This window comes from Nerophis lumbriciformis, linkage group LG20 (assembly GCF_033978685.3).
Source record: "Nerophis lumbriciformis linkage group LG20, RoL_Nlum_v2.1, whole genome shotgun sequence".
Classification (NCBI taxonomy): Eukaryota; Metazoa; Chordata; class Actinopteri; order Syngnathiformes; family Syngnathidae; genus Nerophis; species Nerophis lumbriciformis.
The window spans coordinates 1,553,952-1,580,174 of NC_084567.2; the positions used below are offsets into that span (position 1 = coordinate 1,553,952).

Sequence of the window (26,223 nt, forward strand, 5' to 3'; positions counted from 1 at the left end):
GCAACACAGCTTTACTGACAATGTGTACTTGAACGCAACGCAACTTTATTATCATAATGTACCTGAACGCAACAGAGCTTTAACTGACAATGTGTACTTGAACGCAACACAACTTTACTCTCACTGTGTACCTGAACGTAACACAACTTTACGCTCACTGTGTACCTGAACGTAACACAACTTTGCTATCACAGTGTACCTGAATGCAACACAACTTTATTATCACAATGTACCTGAACGCAACACAACTTTATTATCACAATGTACCTGAATGTAACACAACTTTACTATCACAATGTACCTGAACGCAACACAACTTTATTATCACAATGTACCTGAACGCAACACAACTTTACTATCACAATGTACCTGAATGCAACACAACTTTACTCTCACTCTGTACCTGAATGCAACACAACTTTACTCTCATTCTGTACCTGAATGCAACACAACTTTATTATCAGTGTATCTGAACGCAACACAGCTTTACTGACAATGTGTACTTGAACGTAACACAACTTTATCATAATGTACCTGAACGCAACAGAGCTTTAACTGACAATGTGTACTTGAACGCAACTTTACTCTCACTGTGTACCTGAACGTAACACAACTTTATTATCACAATGTACCTGAACGTAACACAACTTTACTATCACAATGTGAACGTAACACAACTTTACTATCACAATGTACCTGAACGCAACACAACTTTATTATCACAATGTACCTGAACGCAACACAACTTTATCAGAATGTACCTGAACGCAACACAACTTTATTATCACAATGTACCTGGACGCAACACAACTTTACTATCACAATGTACCTGAATGCAACACAACTTTACTCTCACTCTGTACCTGAATGCAACACAACTTTACTCTCACTCTGTACCTGAATGCAACACAACTTTATTATCAGTGTATCTGAACGCAACACAGCTTTACTGACAATGTGTACTTGAACGTAACACAACTTTATTATCATAATGTACCTGAACGCAACAGAGCTTTAACTGACAATGTGTACTTGAACGCAACACAACTTTACTCTCACTGTGTACCTGAACGTAACACAACTTTACTCTCACTGTGTACCTGAACATAACACAACTTTACTATCACAATGTACCAGAACGCAACACAACTTTACTATCACAATGTACCTGAACGCAACACAACTTTACTATCACAATGTACCTGAATGTAACAACTTTATTATCACAATTTACCTGAACGCAACACAGCTTTACTGACAATGTGTACTTGAACGCAACACAACTTTATTATCATAATGTACCTGAACGCAACAGAGCTTTAACTGACAATGTGTACTTGAATGCAACACAACTTTACTCTCACTGTGTACCTGAATGCAAAACAACTTTATTATCACAATGTACTTGAACGCAACACAACTTTACTATCACAATGTACCTGAACGCAACACAACTTTATTATCACAATGTACCTGAATGCAACACAGCTTTAACTGACAATGTGTACTTGAACGCAACACAACTTTACTCTCACTGTGTACCTGAATGTAACACAACTTTATTACCACAATGTACCTGAACGTAACACAACTTTACTATCACAATGTACCTGAACGCAACACAACTTTATTATCACAATGTACCTGAACGCAACACAACTTTACTATCACAATGTACCTGAACGCAACACAACTTTATTATCACAATGTACCTGAACGCAACACAACTTTATTATCACAATGTACCTGAACGCAACACAGCTTTACTGACAATGTGTACTTGAACGTAACACAACTTTATTATCACAATGTACCTGAACGCAACAGAGCTTTAACTGATAATGTGTACTTGAACGTAACACAACTTTATTATCACAATGGACCTGAACGCAACACAGCTTTACTGACAATGTGTACTTGAACGCAACACAACTTTACTCTCACTGTGTACCTGAATGCAACACAACTTTATTATCACAATGTACTTGAACGCAACACAACTTTACTATCACAATGTACCTGAACGCAACACAACTTTATTATCACAATGTACCTGAACGCAACACAGCTTTACTGACAATGTGTACTTGAGCGTAACACAACTTTATTATCACAATGTACCTGAACGCAACAGAGCTTTAATTGACAATGTGTACTTGAACGCAACACAACTTTACTCTCACTGTGTACCTGAATGCAACACAACTTTATTATCACAATGTACTTGAACGTAACACAACTTTACTATCACAATGTACATGAACATAACACAACTTTATTATCACATTGTACCTGAACGCAACACAACTTTACTATCACAATGTACCTGAACGCAACACAACTTTATTATCACAATGTACCTGAACGCAACACAGCTTTACTGACAATGTGTACTTGAACGTAACAACTTTATTATCATAATGTACATGAACGCAACAGAGCTTTAACTGACAATGTGTACTTGAACGCAACACAACTTTACTCTCACTGTGTACCTGAACATAACACAACTTTATTATCACAATGTACCTGAACGTAACACAACTTTACTATCACAATGTACCTGAACGCAACACAACTTTATTATCACAATGTACTTGAACGCAACACAACTTTACTATCACAATGTACCTGAACGCAACACAACTTTATTATCACAATGTACCTGAACGCAACACAGCTTTACTGACAATGTGTACTTGAACGCAACACAACTTTATTATCATAATGTACCTGAATGCAACAGAGCTTTAACTGACAATGTGTACTTGAACGCAACACAACTTTACTCTCACTGTGTACCTGAATGCAACACAACTTTATTATCACAATGTACTTGAACGTAACACAACTTTACTATCACAATGTACATGAACATAACACAACTTTATTATCACATTGTACCTGAACGCAACACAACTTTATTATCACAATGTACCTGAACGCAACACAACTTTATTATCACAATGTACCTGAACGCAACACAAATTTATCATCACAATGTACCTGAACGCAACACAGCTTTACTGACAATGTGTACTTGAACGTAACACAACTTTATTATCATAATGTACCTGAACGCAACAGAGCTTTAACTGACAATGTGTACTTGAATGCAACACAACTTTACTCTCACTGTGTACCTGAATGCAACACAACTTTATTATCACAATGTACCTGAACGTAACACAGCTTTACTGACAATGTGTACTTGAACGTAACACAACTTTATTATCATAATGTAACTGAACGCAACAGAGCTTTAACTGACAATGTGTACTTGAACGCAACACAATTTTACTCTCACTGTGTACCTGAACGTAACAACTTTATTATCACAATGTACCTGAACGTAACAACTTTACTATCACAATGTGAACGTAACACAACTTTACTATCACAATGTACCTGAACGCAACACAACTTTACTATCACAATGTGAATGTAACACAACTTTACTATCACAGTGTACCTGAACGCAACACAACTTTATTATCACAATGTACCTGGACGCAACACAACTTTACTATCACAATGTACCTGAACGCAACACAACTTTATTATCACAATGTACAGTACCTGAACGCAACACAGCTTTACTGACAATGTGTAACTGAACGCAACACAACTTTATTATCACAATGTACCTGAACGTAACACAACTTTACTATCACAATGTACCTGAACACGACACAACTTTATTATCACAATGTACCTGAACGCAACACAACTTTACTATCACAATGTACCTGAACGCAACACAACTTTATTATCACAATGTACCTGAACGCAACACAGCTTTACTGACAATGTGTACTTGAACACAACACAACTTTACTCTCACTGTGTACCTGAATGCAACACAACTTTATTATCACAATGTACATGAACGCAACACAGTTTTACTGACAATGTGTACTTGAACGTAAGACAACTTTATTATCACAATGTACCTGAACGCAACACAGCTTTACTGACAATGTGTACTTGAATGCAACACAACTTTACCCTCACTGTTTTACTGAATGCAACACAACTTTATTATCACAATGTACCTGAACGCAACACAGCTCTACTGACAATGTGTACTTGAACGTAACACAACTTTATTATCACAATGTACCTGAACGCAACAGAGCTTTAACTGACAATGTGTACTTGAACGCAACACAACTTTACTCTCACTGTGTACTTGAACATAACACAACTTTATTATCACAATGTACCTGAACGCAACACAGCTTTACTGACAATGTGTACTTGAACGCAACACAACTTGTGCGCCTGGTTGTGGTATGGTAGTCTTTGAACCTGATGTGGGCCAGGAGGACTTGACTTGGAACTATAGAGTGACACGTGGTCGCCCGGTACCTCAATAATGACAGCGTTGAACACAAGATGACGACATCATCACACAAGCAGTGTTGATGACATCACAGACCCATGAGCTCGTGCAGCATCACTCATTACGTCACCGGTCACTGTCCGCATCATCAAAGATGGCTGCCTTTGTCAGAAGCCCACCAAGGCAAATCATCACCTGTGAAGACCACCAAGGCAAATCATCACCTGTGAAGACCACCAAGGCAAATCATCACCTGTGAAGGCAAATCATCACCTGTGAAGGCAAATCATCACCTGTGAAGGCAAATCATCACCTGTGAAGGCAAATCATCACCTGTGAAGGCGGACGCTGCAAACTTGTTGACTGCTGAGCGCTGACTCTGCAAACCCACAAAAACAACCTTGTTGACTGCTGGATGTTGACTGCTGGATGTTGACTGCTGGATGCTGACGCAGCGTATTTTCTCAAAGGTAGCAAACATTACTTTTTGTTAGTCCATCAGTCCATCCATTTTCTACCGCTTGTCCCTTTCGGGGTCGCAGGGGGTGCTGGAGCCCATCCCAGCTGCACTCAGACGGAAGGCTTGGTACACCCTGGACAAGTCATTACTCTTAAACGTAGCAAACTTTAGTTCTTGTTAGTCGTTACTCTTAAACGTAGCAAACTTCAGTTCTTGTTAGTCGTTACTCTTAAACGTAGCAAACTTTAGTTCTTGTTAGTCGTTACTCTTAAACGTAGCAAACTTTAGTTCTTGTTAGTCGTTACTCTTAAACGTAGCAAACTTTAGTTCTTGTTAGTCGTTACTCTTAAACGTAGCAAACTTTAGTTCTTGTTAGTCGTTACTCTTAAACGTAGCAAACTTTAGTTCTTGTTAGTCGTTACTCTTAAACGTAGCAAACTTTAGTTCTTGTTAGTCGTTACTCTTAAACGTAGCAAACTTCAGTTCTTGTTAGTCGTTACTCTTAAACGTAGCAAACTTTAGTTCTTGTTAGTCGTTACTCTTAAACGTAGCAAACTTTAGTTCTTGTTAGTCGTTACTCTTAAACGTAGCAAACTTTAGTTCTTGTTATTCGTTACTCTTAAACGTAGCAAACTTTAGTTCTTGTTAGTCGTTACTCTTAAACGTAGCAAACTTTAGTTCTTGTTATTCGTTACTCTTAAACGTAGCAAACTTCAGTTCTTGTTATTTGTTACTCTTAAACGTAGCAAACTTTAGTTATTGTTAGTCGTTACTCTTAAACGTAGCAAACTTCAGTTCTTGTTATTTGTTACTCTTAAACGTAGCAAACTTTAGTTCTTGTTAGTCGTTACTCTTAAACGTAGCAAACTTTAGTTCTTGTTAGTCGTTACTCTTAAACGTAGCAAACTTCAGTTCTTGTTAGTCGTTACTCTTAAACGTAGCAAACTTCAGTTCTTGTTAGTCGTTATACGTAGACGTAGCAAACGTTTGCTCTTGTTAGTCGTTACTCTTAAACGTAGCAAACATTCATTCTTCTTAGTCGTTACTCTTAACTTACTTCATACTCGTAGTCGCGACCCTCTAAGTCATTTCTCCTAAACATAGAAAACTTTAGTTCTTGTTAATTGTTACTTTTAGACATAGCAAATATTTATTCTTGTTAGTCTTTACTCCTAAACATAAAAAACTTTAGTTCTTGTTGATCGTTACTCTTAGACGTAGGAAATATTTTTTCTTGTTAGTCATTACACCTAAACGTAACAAACTTTAGTTCTTGTTGATCGTTACTCTGAGGCGTAGGAAATGTTTTTTTTGTTCCTTGTTGCTCTTAAATGTAGCACACATTTATTCTTCTTAAGTCGTTACTGTTAGCTTACTTTATACTAGTAGTCGTTACTGTTAACTTACTTTATACTAGTAGTCGTTACTGTTAACTTACTTTATACTAGTAGTCGTAACTCTCTTAGTCGTCACTACTGAACGTAGCAAATTTTAGTTCTTGTTAATAGTTAATAGTTACTTTTAGACGTAACAAATATTTATGCTTGTTAATCGTTACTTCTAAGCGTGGCAAACTTTAATTCTTGTTGATCATTACTCTTAGACGTAGGATTATTTTTTTTTCGTCGTTACTCCTAAATGTAGCAAACATTTATTCTTCTTAGTTGTTATTGTTAACTTACTTTATACTTGTAGTCATTACTCTCAGTCGTTACTCCTAAATGTAGCAAACATTTATTCTTCTTAGTTGTTACTGTTAACTTACTTTATACTTGTAGTCGTTACTCTCAGTCGTTACTCCTAAATGTAGCAAACTTTAGTTCTTGTTCGTCATTACACTTAGATGTAGCAAAGATTTGCTCGTTAGTCATTGCGCTCATACATAGCACACATTAATTTTTTCTTAGTCTTTACTCTTAACTTACTTCATACTCGTAGTCGTTACTCTCTAAGTCATTACTCCTAAACGTAGAAAACTTTAGTTCTTGTTGATCGTTACTCTGAGACGCAGGGAATATTTATTCTTGTTAGTTGTTACTCCTAAACGTAACAAACTTTAAATCTTCTTAGTTGTTACTCTTAACTTACTTCATACTCGTAGTCTTACTCTCTACGTCATTACCCCTAAACGTAGAAAACTTGTTAATCATTAGTCTAAGACGTAGGAAATATTTATTCTTGTTTATCATTACTCCTAAACGTAACAAACTTTAGTTCTTGTTGATCGTTACTCTGAGACGCAGGGAATATTTATTCTTGTTAGTCGTTAATCCTAAACGTAACAAACTTTAAATCTTCTTAGTCGTTACTCTTAACTTACTTCATACTCGTAGTCGTTACTCTCTAAGTCATTACCCCTAAACGTAGAAAACTTGTTAATCATTAGTCTAAGACGTAGGAAATATTTATTCTTGTTTATCATTACTCCTAAACGTAACAAACTTTAGTTCTTGTTGATCGTTACTCTGAGACGCAGGGAATATTTATTCTTGTTAGTCGTTAATCCTAAACGTAACAAACTTTAAATCTTCTTAGTCGTTACTCTTAACTTACTTCATACTCGTAGTCGTTACTCTCTAAGTCATTACCCCTAAACGTAGAAAACTTGTTAATCATTAGTCTAAGACGTAGGAAATATTTATTCTTGTTTATCATTACTCCTAAGCGTAACAAACTTTAGTTCTTGTTGATCGTTACTCTGAGACGCAGGGAATATTTATTCTTGTTAGTCGTTACTACTAAACGCAACAAACATTTATTCTTCTTAGTCATTACTCTTAACTTACTTCATACTCGTAGTCGTTACTCTCTAAGTCATTACCCCTAAACGTAGAAAACTTGTTAATCATTAGTCTAAGATGTAGGAAATATTTATTCTTGTTTATCATTACTCTTAAACGTAACAAACTTTAGTTCTTGTTGATCGTTACTCTGAGACGCAGGGAATATTTATTCTTGTTAGTTGTTGCTCCTAAATGTAACAAACTTTAAATCTTCTTAGTCGTTACTCTTAACTTACTTCATACTCGTAGTTGTTACTCTCCAAGTCATTACCCCTAAACGTAGAAAACTTGTTAATCATTAGTCTAAGACGTAGGAAATATTTATTCTTGTTTATCATTACTCCTAAGCGTAACAAACTTTAGTTCTTGTTGATCGTTACTCTGAGACACAGGGAATATTTATTCTTGTTAGTCGTTAATCCTAAACGTAACAAACCTTAGTTCTTGTTGATCGTTACTCTGAGACGCAGGGAATATTTATTCTTGTTAGTTGTTACTCCTAAACGTAACAAACTTTAAATCTTCTTAGTCTTTACTCTTAACTTACTTCATACTCGTAGTCGTTACTCTCTAAGTCATTACCCCTAAACGTAGAAAACTTGTTAATCATTAGTCTAAGACGTAAGAAATATTTATTCTTGTTTATCATTAATCCTAAGCGTGACAAACTTTAGTTCTTGTTGATCGTTACTCTGAGACGCAGGGAATATTTATTCTTGTTAGTTGTTGCTCCTAAACGTAACAAACTTTAAATCTTCTTAGTTGTTACTCTTAACTTACTTCATACTCGTAGTCGTTACTCTCTAAGTCATTACTCCTAAATGTAGGAAACTTTAGTTCTTGTTAATCCTTACTCTTAAACGTAACAAACTTTAGTTCTTGTTGATCGTTACTCTGAGACGCAGGGAATATTTATTCTTGTTAGTTGTTACTCCTAAACGTAACAAACTTTAAATCTTCTTAGTCGTTACTCTTAACTTACTTCATACTCGTAGTCGTTACTCTCTAAGTCATTACACCTAAACGTAGAAAACTTGTTAATCATTAGTCTAAGACGTAGGAAATATTTATTCTTGTTTATCATTACTCCTAAGCGTAACAAACTTTAGTTCTTGTTGATCGTTACTCTGAGACGCAGGGAATATTTATTCTTGTTAGTCGTTAATCCTAAACGTAACAAACTTTAGTTCTTGTTGATCGTTACTCTGAGACGCAGGGAATATTTATTCTTGTTAGTCGTTAATCCTAAACGTAACAAACTTTAGTTCTTGTTGATCGTTACTCTGAGACACAGGGAATATTTATTCTTGTTAGTCGTTAATCCTAAACGTAACAAACCTTAGTTCTTGTTGATCGTTACTCTGAGACGCAGGGAATATTTATTCTTGTTAGTTGTTACTCCTAAACGTAACAAACTTTAAATCTTCTTAGTCTTTACTCTTAACTTACTTCATACTCGTAGTCGTTACTCTCTAAGTCATTACCCCTAAACGTAGAAAACTTGTTAATCATTAGTCTAAGACGTAAGAAATATTTATTCTTGTTTATCATTAATCCTAAGCGTGACAAACTTTAGTTCTTGTTGATCGTTACTCTGAGACGCAGGGAATATTTATTCTTGTTAGTTGTTACTCCTAAACGTAACAAACTTTAAATCTTCTTAGTCGTTACTCTTAACTTACTTCATACTCGTAGTCGTTACTCTCTAAGTCATTACTCCTAAACGTAGAAAACTTGTTAATCATTAGTCTAAGACGTAGGAAATATTTATTCTTGTTTATCATTACTCCTAAGCGTAACAAACTTTAGTTCTTGTTGATCGTTACTCTGAGACGCAGGGAATATTTATTCTTGTTAGTCGTTAATCCTAAACGTAACAAACTTTAGTTCTTGTTGATCGTAACTCTGAGACGCAGGGAATATTTATTCTTGTTAGTCCTTACTCCTAAATGTAACAAACTTTAGTTCTTCTTAGTCATTACTCTTAACTTACTTCATACTTGTAGTCGTTACTCTCTAAGTCATTACTCCTAAATGTAGGAAACTTTAGTTCTTGTTAATCCTTACTCTTAAACGTAACAAACTTTAGTTCTTGTTGATCGTTACTCTGAGACGCAGGGAATATTTATTCTTGTTAGTCGTTACTCCTAAACATAACAAACTTGAGTTCTTCTTAGTCGTTACTCTTAACTTACTTCATGGTTGTAGTCGTTACTCTCTAAGTCATTACTCCTAAACGTAGGAAACTTTAGTTCTTGTTAATCGTTACTCTTAGACGTAGGAAATATTTTTTCTTGTTCGTTGTTGCTCTTAAATGTAGCACACATTTTTCTTCTTAAGTCGTTACTGTTAGCTTACTTTATACTAGTAGTCGTTACTGTTAACTTACTTTATACTAGTAGTCGTTACTGTTAACTTACTTTATACTAGTAGTCGTTACTGTTAGCTTACTTTATACTAGTAGTCGTAACTCTCTTAGTCGTCACTACTGAACGTAGCAAATTTTAGTTCTTGTTAATAGTTACTTTTAGACGTAGCAAATATTGATCCTTGTTAATCGTTACTTCTAAGCGTGGCAAACTTTAGTTCTTGTTGGTCATTACTCTTAGACGTAGGATTTCTTTTTCTTTTTCGTCGACATCTATTCTTCTTATTTGTTACTGTTAACTTACTTTATACTTGTAGTCATTACTCTCAGTCGTTACTCCTAAATGTAGCAAACTTTAGTTCTTGTTAGTCATTACACTTAAATGTAGAAAATATTTGCTTGTTAGTCGTTGCGCTCATACGTAGCACACATTAATTTTTTCTTAGTCTTTACTCTTAACTTACTTCATACTCGTAGTCGTTACTCTCTAAGTCATTACCCCTAAACGTAGAAAACTTGTTAATCATTAGTCTAAGACGTAGGAAATATTTATTCTTGTTTATCATTACTCCTAAACGTAACAAAATTTAGTTCTTGTTGATCGTTACTCTGAGACGCAGGGAATATTTATTCTTGTTAGTCGTTAATCCTAAACGTAACAAACTTTAGTTCTTGTTGATCGTTACTCTGAGACGCAGGGAATATTTATTCTTGTTAGTCGTTAATCCTAAACGTAACAAACTTTAGTTCTTGTTGATCGTTACTCTGAGACGCAGGGAATATGTATTCTTGTTAGTCGTTACTCCTAAACGTAACAAACTTTAAATCTTCTTAGTCGTTACTCTTAACTTACTTCATACTCGTAGTCGTTACTCTCTAAGTCATTACCCCTAAACGTAGAAAACTTGTTAATCATTAGTCTAAGACGTAGGAAATATTTATTCTTGTTTATCATTACTCCTAAGCGTAACAAACTTTAGTTCTTGTCGATCGTTACTCTGAGATGCAGGGAATATTTATTCTTGTTAGTCGTTAATCCTAAACGTAACAAACTTTAGTTCTTATTGATCGTTACTCTGAGACGCAGGGAATATTTATTCTTGTTAGTCGTTAATCCTAAACGTAACAAACTTTAGTTCTTGTTGATCGTTACTCTGAGACGCAGGGAATAATTATTCTTGTTAGTTGTTGCTCCTAAACGTAACAAACTTTAAATCTTCTTAGTCGTTACTCTTAACTTACTTCATACTCGTAGTCGTTACTCTCTAAGTCATTACCCCTAAACGTAGAAAACTTGTTAATCATTAGTCTAAGGCGTAGGAAATATTTATTCTTGTTTATCATTACTCCTAAGCGTAACAAACTTTAGTTCTTGTTGATCGTTACTCTGAGACGCAGGGAATATTTATTCTTGTTAGTCGTTAATCCTAAACGTAACAAACTTTAGTTCTTGTTGATCGTTACTCTGAGACGCAGGGAATATTTATTCTTGTTAGTTGTTACTCCTAAACGTAACAAACTTGAGTTCTTCTTAGTCGTTACTCTTAACTTACTTCGTACTTGTAGTCGTTACTCTCTAAGTCATTACTCCTAAACGTAGGAAACTTTAGTCCTTGTTAATCGTTACTCCTGAACGTAACAAACTTTAGTTCTTGTTGATCGTTACTCTGAGACGCAGGGAATATTTATTCTTGTTAGTCGTTACTCCTGAACATAACAAACATTCATTCTTCTTAGTCGTTACTCTTAACTTACTCCATGGTTGTAGTCGTTACTCTCTAAGTCATTACTCCTAAACGTAGGAAACTTTAGTTCTTGTTAATCGTTACTCCTGAACGTAACAAACTTTAGTTCTTGTTGATCGTTACTCTGAGACGCAGGGAATATTTATTCTTGTTAGTTGTTAATCCTAAACGCAACAAAACTTTAGTTCTTCTTAGTCGTTACTCTTAACTTACTTCATACTTGTAGTCGTTACTATCTAAGTCATTACCCCTAAACGTAGGAAACTTTAGTCCTTGTTTATCATTACTCCCAAACGTAACAAACTTTAGTTCTTGTTGATCGTTACTCTGAGACGCAGGGAATATTTATTCTTGTTAGTTGTTACTCCTAAACGTAACAAACTTTAAATCTTCTTAGTCGTTACTCTTAACTTACTTCATACTCGTAGTCGTTACTCTCTAAGTCATTACTCCTAAACATAGGAAACTTTAGTCCTTGTTAATCGTTACTCCCAAACGTAACAAACTTTAGTTCTTGTTGATCGTTACTCTGAGACGAAGGGAATATTTATTCTTGTTAGTTGTTACTCCTAAATGTAACAAACTTTAAATCTTCTTAGTCGTTACTCTTAACTTACTTCATACTTGTAGTCGTTACTCTCTAAGTCATTACTCCTAAACGTAGGAAACTTTAGTCCTTGTTAATCGTTACTCCCAAACGTAACAAACTTTAGTTCTTGTTGATCGTTACTCTGAGACGAAGGGAATATTTATTCTTGTTAGTTGTTACTCCTAAACGTAACAAACATTCATTCTTCTTAGTCGCTACTCTTAACTTACTTCATACTTGTAGTCGTTACTCTCTAAGTCATTACCCCTAAACGTATGAAACTTTAGTTCTTGTTAATCGTTACTCTTAAACGTAGCAAACATTTGTTCTTGTTAGTGGTTTCTCAAAGGCAGCAAACTTTTGTTCTTTCCACAGTTCTCGGCCGATGAACGCCAACCGGGCAACACATCGTGACAATGGCGGACCAAAAGAGCGGGTGGAAGATCAGGAGGCTGATCCAGAAGTCAGACGAGTTCAACAAGCTGTGGCAGGGAGACATCCTGAGTCATGACACCAAGGTCAAGTCTCTGGAGTCGCTGAATCATGATCTGCAGGAGAAGCTGAACGCTGCAGAGAAGGAGAAGGTGGAGCTGCTGACCCAGGTGAAGGTGCACCAAGCCAAGATCTTCTCCATGGAGCAGAAGAAAAACTGGTCCGACATGGAAGTTAACGACCTGAAAGCCATTCAGGTCCAACTCCAAGACAAGATCGCCGAGCTGGAGGCATCGCTGGTCACCTGGGAGAAGAATCTGGAAGCCCAGACCCAGCAGCACAGCCAGCGCCTCAAGAAGGCCGAAGAAGAGTTCAACATGAGGATACGTGAGAAAGACGAGGCCTCCGCCAAGCAGGCCGTCGTCCTTAGTGCTCAAATGGAAAAGGCCAACAAGCTCGTGGAGGAACTGACGGAAGACAAGCGCAAGATGCACGTTGCGCATTGCGAGCGCCAGGAAGAACTGGAGGCCCAGAAGAGTATCCGAGACAAGCTGAAGTATGACCACGAGGTGGAGATGAGGCTGATCCAGATGCAGAAGAACGCGCTGTCCAACAAGGTGACCGCCCTGACCAACACCAACGACGACCTGATGGAGAGGAAGGAGGCGCTGAAGAAGTCTGACGAGCAGAAGAGCAAAGATCTGAAGGCCAAGAACTTCGACATCAGCGAGCTGCAGGCGCACAAAGAGATTGTGACCGAGCAACTGCAGCGGGAGCAGCGCAGCTGTGCTGGCCTGCGTGAGACCCTCAGGCAGATGGAGATCGACATGGAGGCTCTGCGGAGCGAGTACATCAGCGAGCAGGCGTCCCACAAGGGCACCAGGAAGGACTTGGCCCTGAACAAAATGCAAGCGGCAGACCTGGCAGAGAAGATCAAGTTCCACGAGGGCCGAGTCAAGGCTTACCAGGCCATTGTCAAGAACCTGGAATGTGTGCACCTCACCAAGGACACCTACATCCGCAGGTTTAAGGAAGACCTGGAAACCTCCATCTCCCTCCTCAACCAGCCCAAAGCCTTCATCAAAGCCATCACCAGCCTGAAGAGGAAGTACATCACCGGAGACGAGGGCGTCAACGTGGACGCCATCGAGGAAAAAATCTCCAAGTTCCTGGAGTCCAACAAGCTGCAGTCGGACCACTTTGAGAAAACCATCCAGAGTCTGCGGCGGCAACTGGAGCAGAAAGACGAAGAGACCCAAAAACGCATCCAGAAACTGGACAAGTGCCGCGGCGAGCTGATCAAGATCATCAACGAGCAGCGACAGGAGCTGGGCAAGGTCAAGGCGGAACTCAACGATGTCACGCATCAGCTCCGACAGATGGCCGCGCCCCTTGCCAGGTCCAACCGCCCCTGAGTAACCTCTCAAAAAACGTGCCCAAGAACATTGTGTCAACCTGGTTGGTCCTGAGCTCCTCCTCCAGTCGCTGGAGGCTCCGCCTCACTTCATCCAAGCGGGGTTCCAGGGCGGCGGCGTCGCCCATCTGAGGGTTTCGTTCGTACACCTCCCTCATCTTCATCAGTGCGTCCCTGCGGTGAGCAAACGTGGCGTCAACACAACACTGGCGTCACAGGAAGTGAGGCTGATGTCACCTCTGCTCGCGCTCGCGTTGGATCTCCTGGCTGATGTCGTTGATCCTGCTCTGAAGCTTCTTCCGCCGCTGCTCTGCAGGCAGATGGCTGCAGTCCGCGGGGGCGGAGCCCTGCAACCACGGCAACAGCACGTTGTGGTGATGCCACCAGAGTTTGTTAGGCATGTTTCCTCCACTTACCAGTTTGAGTGACAGCTGTCCGTCCAAAAGGAGAATTGAAGAAAGCGTGTCAGATGTTTATTAAAGAATGAAAGGTGTTTATGAAATGTGGTACCCCTCTCTTCAAGCTGCGAAGGCACTGCTTCCTGGTTCGGGAGCCAGACGTCATCAGGTCGTTGAGTCGCTGGGCGATCGGTTCTCTGGAGGCTGGGGGCGGGGACTGGGGGCTGTTGACCACGCCCCCGGGCGAAGGCGAGGTGGGTGGTGGGGGCGGGGGTTGCCGAGGCGACGACAGGAGATTCAACAGCTGCTGGGAGTGACGGGTCATCAAGAGGCAAGTCCGATGGTGTGTGCGGGTGTACCTTGTTTTTGCGCAGGAAAGGCCACAACTTCCTGCTTTGTCTCCGCCCTTCAATTTGGTTGTCGAGGTAACTGGATTCTGAGATGCTCCTCCTCATGGTGGCCCTGTAGTCCTCAAAGTCCACGTCGCCCGGAGGCTCGAAGCCCGTCTTGTACACCTCCACCACCTGGCGCGTGTCCTGCACGTAGACCTCGGTTACCATGGCGACAACACGCCCGCTGCACGCGCACGCTCACCATCCTGGCCTGAATGCTCTCTGCGGCGTCCATCATGGCGTCCAAGCAGCGACTCACCACAGGAAGTGACTTCTTCTCTGCCTCTGCCGACAAACGCATGGCGTCCGCGATCCGGTCAATCCGACGCTCCTCCATGTCTTGAATCCGCTGACAAGACCAGACCCAGACAACACTGGTTAGACCGGCCCTATACACCTAAACTGGTTTATATACCTGCCATACTAATGTATACACCTAAACTGGTTTATATACCTTTCGTACTAATGTATACACCTAAACTGGTTTATATACCTGCCATACTAATGTATACACCTAAACTGGTTTATATACCTGCCATACTAATGTATACACCTAAACTGGTTTATATAACTGCCATACTAATGTATACACCTAAACTGGTTTATATACCTGCCATACTAATATATACACCTAAAATGGTTTATATACCTGCCATACATACTAATGTATACACCTAAACTGGTTTATATACCTGCCATACTAATGTATACACTTACTGGTTTATATACCTTTCATACTAATGTATACACCTAAACCTTTCATACTAATGTATACACCTAAACTGGTTTATATACCTTTCATACTAATGTATACACCTAAACTGGTTTATATACCTTTCTTACTAATGTATACACTTAAACTGGTTTATATACCTGCCATACTAATGTATGCACCTAAACTGGTTTATATACCTTTCATACTAATGTATACACCTAAACTGGTTTATATACCTGCCATACTAATGTATACACCTAAAATGGTTTATATACCTGCCATACATACTAATGTATACACCTAAACTGGTTTATATACCTGCCATACTAATGTATACACTTACTGGTTTATATACCTTTCATACTAATGTATACACCTAAACCTTTCATACTAATGTATACATCTAAACTGGTTTATATACCTGCCATACTAATGTATACACCTACACTGGTTTATATACCTTTCATACTAATGTATACACCTAAACTGGTTTATATACCTTTCATACTAATGTATACACCTAAACTGGTTTATATACCTTTCATACTAATGTATAGACCTAAACTGGTTTATATACCTGCCATACTAATGTATACACCTAAACTGGTTTATATACCTTTCATACTAATGTATACACCTAAACTGGTTTATATGCCTGCCATACTAATGTATACATCTAAACTGGTTTATATGCCCGCCATACTAATGTATACACCTAAATTGGTTTATATACCTGCCATACTTATGTATACACCTAAATTGGTTTATATACCTGCCATACTAATGTATACACCTAAACTGGTTTATATACCTGCCATACTAATGTATACACCTAAACCGGTTTATATACCTGCCATACTAATGTATACACCTAAACTGGTTTATATACCTTTCATACTAATGTATACACCTAAACTGGTTTATATACCTGCCATACTAATGTATACACTTACTGGTTTATATACCTTTCATACTAATGTATACACCTAAACCTTTCATACTAATGTATACCTCTAAACTGGTTTATATACCTGCCATACTAATGTATACACCTACACTGGTTTATATACCTTTCATACTAATGTATACACCTAAACTGGTTTATATACCTGCCATACTAATGTATAGACCTAAACTGGTTTATATACCTTTCATACTAATGTATAGACCTAAACTGGTTTATATACCTTTCATACTAATGTATAAACCTAAACTGGTTTATATATTTGCCATACTAATGTATAGACCTAAACTGGTTTATATACCTGCCATACTAATGTATACACCTAAACTGGTTTATATACCTGCCATACTAATGTATACACCTAAACTGGTTTATATACCTTTCATACTAATGTATACACCTAAACTGGTTTATATGCCTGCCATACTAATGTATACATCTAAACTGGTTTATATGCCCGCCATACTAATGTATACACCTAAATTGGTTTATATACCTTTCATACTAATGTATACACCTAAACTGGTTTATATGCCTGCCATACTAATGTATACATCTAAACTGGTTTATATGCCCGCCATACTAATGTATACACCTAAATTGGTTTATATACCTGCCATACTTATGTATACACCTAAATTGGTTTATATACCTGCCATACTAATGTATACACCTAAACTGGTTTATATACCTGCCATACTAATGTATACACCTAAACCGGTTTATATACCTGCCATACTAATGTATACACCTAAACTGGTTTATATACCTTTCATACTAATGTATACATCTAAACTGGTTTATATACCTGCCATACTAATGTATACACCTACACTGGTTTATATACCTTTCATACTAATGTATACACCTAAACTGGTTTATATACCTTTCATACTAATGTATACACCTAAACTGGTTTATATACCTTTCATACTAATGTATAGACCTAAACTGGTTTATATACCTTTCATACTAATGTATAAACCTAAACTGGTTTATATATTTGCCATACTAATGTATAGACCTAAACTGGTTTATATACCTGCCATACTAATGTATACACCTAAACTGGTTTATATACCTGCCATACTAATGTATACACCTAAACTGGTTTATATACCTTTCATACTAATGTATACACCTAAACTGGTTTATATGCCTGCCATACTAATGTATACATCTAAACTGGTTTATATGCCCGCCATACTAATGTATACACCTAAATTGGTTTATATACCTGCCATACTTATGTATACACCTAAATTGGTTTATATACCTGCCATACTAATGTATACACCTAAACTGGTTTATATACCTGCCATACTAATGTATACACCTAAACTGGTTTATATACCTGCCATACTAATGTATACACCTAAACTGGTTTATATACCTGTCATACTAATGTATACACCTAAACTGGTTTATATACCTGCCATACTAGTGTAGACCAGGTATACACCTGAACTGGTTTTGTAGCGTGTACACCAGGTAGATATTCTCTTCCTGCTTTACCTGGTATATAACGGGCACCATGGTGTGGTAATGTTGGTGCTGGTCCTGGTTAAACTGGTTTAAACTGCTCACATATTCCTTCTTTGACTCTTCGGCAGTTTGTTGTTTCTGTTGCGCCGTCTGACGAGCCTGCACAAAGGTTTGTTAGAGGGAGCGTGTGAAACTAGTCCAGTCCTGCAGGTGGCACTATCAACAATCAAACTAGTCCAGTCCTGCAGGTGGCACTATCAACAATCAAACTAGTCCAGTCCTGCAGGTGGCACTATCAACAATCAAACTAGTCCAGTCATGCAGGTGGCACTATCAACAATCAAACTAGTCCAGTCCTGCAGGTGGCACTATCAACAATCAAACTAGTCCCGTCCTGCAGGTGGCACTATCAACAATCAAACTAGTCCCGTCCTGCAGGTGGCACTATCAACAATCAAACTAGTCCAGTCCTGCAGGTGGCACTATCAACAATCAAACTAGTCCAGTCCTGCAGGTGGCACTATCAACAATCAAACTAGTCCAGTCATGCAGGTGGCACTATCAACAATCAAACTAGTCCAGTCCTGCAGGTGGCACTATCAACAATCAAACTAGTCCAGTCCTGCAGGTGGCACTATCAACAATCCATCACTTGCTCCAAGAATGAGGTGAGTCCAGGTAGGAAATGAGATGTTACCTTGAAGGAGCAGCGCTGCAAGGCAGAGGAAAGTGTCTTTTAGTGCTAGAACATTCTTCAGGGTTCTAGAAGCACATTGATGGTTCTAGAAGCTCATTGATGACCAACCTTCTCAGCCTCCATGTTGTTGTCCATGTCCATCCTGCTGGACAAGTGCTGCGCTCGCTCCGCCTCCTTGCTGTCTCGCTCGAAGCGCCGTTTGGTCTGAACAACAACACTGTGGGTTACCACCTGATGATGTCACACCTGAGAGGAGGCGGGTCCACCCATGTGGGCGGAGTCACACTCACAGACTCCAGCTGCTTCCAGGAACTCTCGATGTGCTGCTGGGCACGGCGGCCATCTTGGAAATGCTGGGGGGGGGCAAAAAGAATATGAGCACGTGTGTGTGTGTGTGTGTGTGTGTGTGTGTGTGTGTGTGTGTGTGTGTGTGTGTGTGTACACGTCACTCACAGACTTTCTTTCCGCCTTCAACTCCTGAGTGAATCTGCTCAACTCCGACGCCACCTGCGAGCTCAAGTTGTCGGCCACTTCCTCTCGCTGCGACGCCAGATCGCCGAGTTGGCGAAGTGTGGCGGTGAAGGCCAAACACCATGTGTACCTGAACGCAACACAGCTTTACTGTTACTGTGTACCTGAACGCAACACAGCTTTAATGTCCCTGTGCGGGTGCCTGAAGGCAACACAACTCGACTGTCACCATGTATCTGAACGCAACATCACTTTTCTTTCACTTCGTCTGCGTACCTGAACGCAACACAACTCGACTGTCACCATGTGTCTGAACGAAGCTTGGCTGTTAACTGTGTACCTGAACGCAACACCACTTTGCTGTGACTGTGTACCTGAACGCAACATGACTTTACCGTCACTGTGTCACTGCATAACATTAGACACTTTGTGTCTGAATGCAGCACATTACTGTCACTGCATACCTGAATGCAACACCACTTTGCTTTCACTGCGTCTGTGTACCTGAACGCAACACAACCTTACTGTTGTTGTGAGCCTGAACGCAACACAACTTTACACCACTGTGTACCTGAATACAACACAACTTTACACCACTGTGTACATGAACGCAACACAACTTTACTGTTGCTGTGAGCCTGAACGCAACACAACTTTACACCACTGTGTACCTGAACGCAACACAACTTTACTGTTGCTGTGAGCCTGAACGCAACACAACTTTACTGTTGCTGTGAGCTGGACGCAACACAACTTTACTGTTGCTGTGAGCCTGAACACAACACAACTTTACACCACTGTGTACCTGAACGCAACACAACTTTACTGTTGCTGTGAGCCTGAATGCAACACAACTTTACTGTTGCTGTGAGCCTGAACATAACACAACTTTACTGTTGCTGTGAGCCTGAACGCAACACAACTTTACTGTTGCTGTGAGCCTGAACGCAACACAACTTTACACCACTGTGTACCTGAATGCAACACAACTTTACTGTTGCTGTGAGCCTGAACGCAACACAACTTTACTGTTGCTGTGAGCCTGAACGCAACACAACTTTACACCACTGTGTACCTGAATGCAACACAACTTTACTGTTGCTGTGAGCCTGAACGCAACACAACTTTACTGTTGCTGTGAGCCTGAACGCAACACAACTTTACACCACTGTGTCACCTGAATGCAACACAACTTTACACCACTGTGTACCTGAATGCAACACAACTTTACTGTTGCTGTGAGCCTGAACATAACACAACTTTATTGTTGCTGTGATCCTGAACGCAAAACAACTTTACTGTTGCTGTGAGCCTGAACGCAACACAACTTTACACCACTGTGTACCCGAATGCAACACAACTTTACTGTTGCCGTGAGCCTGAACGCAACACAACTTTACTGTTGCTGTGAACCTGAACGCAACACAACTTTACTGTTGCTGTGAGCTGGACGCAACACAACTTTACTGTTGCTGTGAGCCTGAACGCAACACAACTTTACACCACTGTGTACCTGAACGCAACACAACTTTACTGTTGCTGTGAGCCTGAACATAACACAACTTTACTGTTGCTGTGAGCCTGAACATAACACAACTTTACTGTTGCTGTGAGCTGGACGCAACACAACTTTACTGTTGCTGTGAGCCTGAACGCAACACAACTTTACACCACTGTGTACCTGAACGCAACACAACTTTACTGTTGCTGTGAGCCTGAATGCAACACAACTTTACAGTTGCTCTGAGCCTGAATGCAACACAACTTTACTGTTGCTGTGAGCCTGAATGCAACACAACTTTACTGTTGCTGTGAGCCTGAACGCAACACAACTTTACTGTTGCTGTGAGCCTGAACGCAACACAACTTTACACCACTGTGTACCTGGACGCAACACAACTTTACTGTTGCTGTGAGCCTGAATGCAACACAACTTTACTGTTGCTGTGAGCCTGAATGCAACACAACTTTACTGTTGCTGTGAGCCTGAACATAACACAACTTTACTGTTGCTGTGAGCCTGAACGCAACACAACTTTACTGTTGCTGTGAGCCTGAACATAACACAACTTTACAGTTGCTGTGAGCTGGACGCAACACAACTTTACTGTTGCTGTGAGCCTGAACGCAACACAACTTTACACCACTGTGTACCTGAACGCAACACAACTTTACTGTTGCTGTGAGCCTGAACGCAACACAACTTTACTGTTGCTGTGAGCCTGAACATAACACAACTTTACAGTTGCTGTGAGCTGGACGCAACACAACTTTACTGTTGCTGTGAGCCTGAACGCAACACAACTTTACACCACTGTGTACCTGAATGCAACACAACTTTACTGTGAGCCTGAACGCAACACAACTTTACTGTTGCTGTGAACCTGAACGCAACACAACTTTACTGTTGCTGTGAGCCTGAACGCAACACAACTTTACACCACTGTGTACCTGAATGCAACACAACTTTACTGTTGCTGTGAGCCTGAACGCAACACAACTTTACACCACTGTGTACCTGAACGCAACACAACTTTACTGTTGCTGTGAGCCTGAATGCAACACAACTTTACTGTTGCTGTGAGCCTGAATGCAACACAACTTTACTGTTGCTGTGAGCCTGAATGCAACACAACTTTACTGTTGCTGTGAGCCTGAACGCAACACAACTTTACTGTTGCTGTGAGCCTGAACGCAACACAACTTTACACCACTGTGTACCTGGACGCAACACAACTTTACTGTTGCTGTGAGCCTGAATGCAACACAACTTTACTGTTGCTGTGAGCCTGAATGCAACACAACTTTACTGTTGCTGTGAGCCTGAACATAACAACTTTACTGTTGCTGTGAGCCTGAACGCAACACAACTTTACTGTTGCTGTGAGCCTGAACATAACACAACTTTACAGTTGCTGTGAGCTGGACGCAACACAACTTTACTGTTGCTGTGAGCCTGAACGCAACACAACTTTACACCACTGTGTACCTGAACGCAACACAACTTTACTGTTGCTGTGAGCCTGAATGCAACACAACTTTACTGTGAGCCTGAACGCAACACAACTTTACTGTTGCTGTGAACCTGAACGCAACACAACTTTACTGTTGCTGTGAGCCTGAACGCAACACAACTTTACACCACTGTGTACCTGAATGCAACACAACTTTACTGTTGCTGTGAGCCTGAACATAACACAACTTTACTGTTGCTGTGAGCCTGGACGCAACACAACTTTACTGTTGCTGTGAGCCTGAACGCAACACAACTTTACACCACTGTGTACCTGAACGCAACACAACTTTACTGTTGCTGTGAGCCTGAACGCAACACAACTTTACTGTTGCTGTGAGCCTGAACGCAACACAACTTTACTGTTGCTGTGAACCTGAACGCAACACAACTTTACTGTTGCTGTGAGCCTGAACTCAACACAACTTTACACCACTGTGTACCTGAATGCAACACAACTTTACTGTTGCTGTGAGCCTGAACGCAACACAACTTTACACCACTGTGTACCTGAACGCAACACAACTTTACTGTTGCTGTGAGCCTGAATGCAACACAACTTTACTGTTGCTGTGAGCCTGAATGCAACACAACTTTACTGTTGCTGTGAGCCTGAATGCAACACAACTTTACGGTTGCTGTGAGCCTGAACGCAACACAACTTTACTGTTGCTGTGAGCCTGAACGCAACACAACTTTACACCACTGTGTACCTGGACGCAACACAACTTTACTGTTGCTGTGAGCCTGAATGCAACACAACTTTACTGTTGCTGTGAGCCTGAATGCAACACAACTTTACTGTTGCTGTGAGCCTGAACATAACAACTTTACTGTTGCTGTGAGCCTGAACGCAACACAACTTTACTGTTGCTGTGAGCCTGAACATAACACAACTTTACAGTTGCTGTGAGCTGGACGCAACACAACTTTACTGTTGCTGTGAGCCTGAACGCAACACAACTTTACACCACTGTGTACCTGAACGCAACACAACTTTACTGTTGCTGTGAGCCTGAATGCAACACAACTTTACTGTGAGCCTGAACGCAACACATCTTTACTGTTGCTGTGAACCTGAACGCAACACAACTTTACTGTTGCTGTGAGCCTGAACGCAACACAACTTTACACCACTGTGTACCTGAATGCAACACAACTTTACTGTTGCTGTGAGCCTGAACATAACACAACTTTACTGTTGCTGTGAGCCTGAACGCAACACAACTTTACTGTTGCTGTGAGCCTGAACGCAACACAACTTTACACCACTGTGTACCTGAACGCAACACAACTTTACTGTTGCTGTGAGCCTGAACGCAACACAACTTTACTGTTGCTGTGAGCCTGAACGCAACACAACTTTACACCACTGTGTACCTGGACGCAACACAACTTTACTGTTGCTGTGAGCCTGAATGCAACACAACTTTACTGTTGCTGTGAGCCTGAATGCAACACAACTTTACTGTTGCTGTGAGCCTGAACATAACAACTTTACTGTTGCTGTGAGCCTGAACGCAACACAACTTTACTGTTGCTGTGAGCCTGAACATAACAACTTTACAGTTGCTGTGAGCTGGACGCAACACAACTTTACTGTTGCTGTGAGCCTGAACGCAACACAACTTTACACCACTGTGTACCTGAACGCAACACAACTTTACTGTTGCTGTGAGCCTGAATGCAACACAACTTTACTGTGAGCCTGAACGCAACACATCTTTACTGTTGCTGTGAACCTGAACGCAACACAACTTTACTGTTGCTGTGAGCCTGAACGCAACACAACTTTACACCACTGTGTACCTGAATGCAACACAACTTTACTGTTGCTGTGAGCCTGAACATAACACAACTTTACTGTTGCTGTGAGCCTGAACGCAACACAACTTTACTGTTGCTGTGAGCCTGAACGCAACACAACTTTACACCACTGTGTACCTGAACGCAACACAACTTTACTGTTGCTGTGAGCCTGAACGCAACACAACTTTACTGTTGCTGTGAGCCTGAACGCAACACAACTTTACTGTTGCTGTGAACCTGAACGCAACACAACTTTACTGTTGCTGTGAGCTGGACGCAACACAACTTTACTGTTGCTGTGTACCTGAATGCAACACAACTTTACACCACTGTGAACATGAACGCAACACAACTTTACTGTTGCTGTGAGCCTGAACGCAACACAACTTTACTGTTGCTGTGAGACTGAACGCAACACAACTTTACTGTTGCTGTGAGCCTGAACATAACACAACTTTACTGTTGCTGTGAGCCTGAACGCAACACAATTTTACACCTCTGTGTACCTGAACGCAATACAACTTTACTGTTGCTGTGAGCCTGAATGCAACACAACTTTACTGTTGCTGTGAGCCTGAATGCAACACAACTTTACTGTTGCTGTGAGCCTGAACACAACACAACTTTACTGTTGCTGTGAGCCTGAACGCAACACAACTTTACTGTTGCTGTGAGCCTGAACGCAACACAACTTTATACCACTGTATACCTGAATGCAACGCAACTTTGTTATCACAGTGTACCTGAACGCAACACAACTTTAATGACAATGTTTACTTGAACGCAACACAACTTTACTCTCACTGTGTAGCTGAATGCAACACAACTTTATTATCAGTGTATCTGAACACAACACAGCTTTACTGACAATGTGTACTTGAACGCAACACAACTCTACTTTCCCTGTGTACCTGAATGCAACACAACCTTATTATGACAATGTACCTGAACGCAACACAGCTTTACTGTTACTGTGTACCTGAAAACAACACAACTTTACTGTCCCTGTACGGGTGCCTGAAGGCAACACAACTCGACTGTCACCATGTGTCTGAACGCAACATCACTTTTCTTTCACTTCGTCTGTGTACCTGAACGCAACACAACTTTACTGTCAATGTGTACCTAAACGCAGCACAACTCGACTGTCACCATGTGTCTGAACGAAGCTTGGCTGTCACTGTGTACCTGAACGCAACACCACTTTGCTGTGACTGTGTACCTGAACGCAACATGACTTTACCGTCACTGTCACTGCATAACATTAGACACTTTGTATCTGAATGCAACACATTACTGTCACTGCATACCTGAATGCAACACCACTTTGCTTTCACTGCGTCTGTGTACCTGAACGCAACACAACCTTACTGTTGTTGTGAGCCTGAACGCAACACAACTTTACTGTTGCTGTGAGCCTGAACGCAACACAACTTTACACCACTGTGTACCTGAATGCAACACAACTTTACACCACTGTGTACCTGAATGCAACACAACTTTACACCACTGTGTACCTGAATGCAACACAACTTTACTGTTGCTGTGAACCTGAACATAACACAACTTTACTGTTGCTGTGAGCTGGACGCAACACAACTTTACTGTTGCTGTGAGCCTGAACGCAACACAACTTTACACCACTGTGTACCTGAATGCAACACAACTTTACACCACTGTGTACCTGAATGCAACACAACTTTACTGTTGCTGTGAGCCTGAACGCAACACAACTTTACTGTTGCTGTGAGCCTGAACATAACACAACTTTACTGTTGCTGTGAGCCTGAACGCAACACAACTTTACTGTTGCTGTGAGCCTGAACGCAACACAACTTTACTGTTGCTGTGAACCTGAACATAACACAACTTTACTGTTGCTGTGAGCTGGACGCAACACAACTTTACTGTGAGCCTGAACGCAACACAACTTTACTGTTGCTGTGAGCCTGAACGCAACACAACTTTACACCACTGTGTACCTGAATGCAACACAACTTTACACCACTGTGTACCTGAATGCAACACAACTTTACTGTTGCTGTGAGCCTGAACGCAACACAACTTTACTGTTGCTGTGAGCCTGAACATAACACAACTTTACTGTTGCTGTGAGCCTGAACGCAACACAACTTTACACCAC

General features: G+C 40.3%; 1 protein-coding gene across 3 annotated transcripts in view; it reads right to left on the reverse strand.

Annotated features, from left to right (window-relative positions):
- The window catches only part of LOC133619140 (formin-binding protein 1-like), a 56,158-nt gene that overhangs the window by 20,404 nt on the left and 9,531 nt on the right, over window positions 1-26,223 (reverse strand). For 2 of the 3 annotated variants that reach the window (XM_072915315.1, XM_072915314.1), the window contains exons 4-14: window positions 19,241-19,388; window positions 19,078-19,140; window positions 18,896-18,991; window positions 18,788-18,802; window positions 18,121-18,249; window positions 15,129-15,275; window positions 14,894-15,070; window positions 14,647-14,838; window positions 14,553-14,567; window positions 14,374-14,483; window positions 14,178-14,310 (exon numbers count right to left, since the gene is read on the reverse strand). In XM_072915315.1, coding sequence (XP_072771416.1) covers window positions 14,178-14,310; window positions 14,374-14,483; window positions 14,553-14,567; window positions 14,647-14,838; window positions 14,894-15,070; window positions 15,129-15,275; window positions 18,121-18,249; window positions 18,788-18,802; window positions 18,896-18,991; window positions 19,078-19,140; window positions 19,241-19,388 — 1,225 coding nt within the window. Of the gene's footprint in view, window positions 1-14,177; window positions 14,311-14,373; window positions 14,568-14,646; window positions 14,839-14,893; window positions 15,071-15,128; window positions 15,276-18,120; window positions 18,250-18,787; window positions 18,803-18,895; window positions 18,992-19,077; window positions 19,141-19,240; window positions 19,389-26,223 lie in introns of all 3 variants that reach the window. The other variant, XM_072915313.1, reaches the window with a different exon arrangement.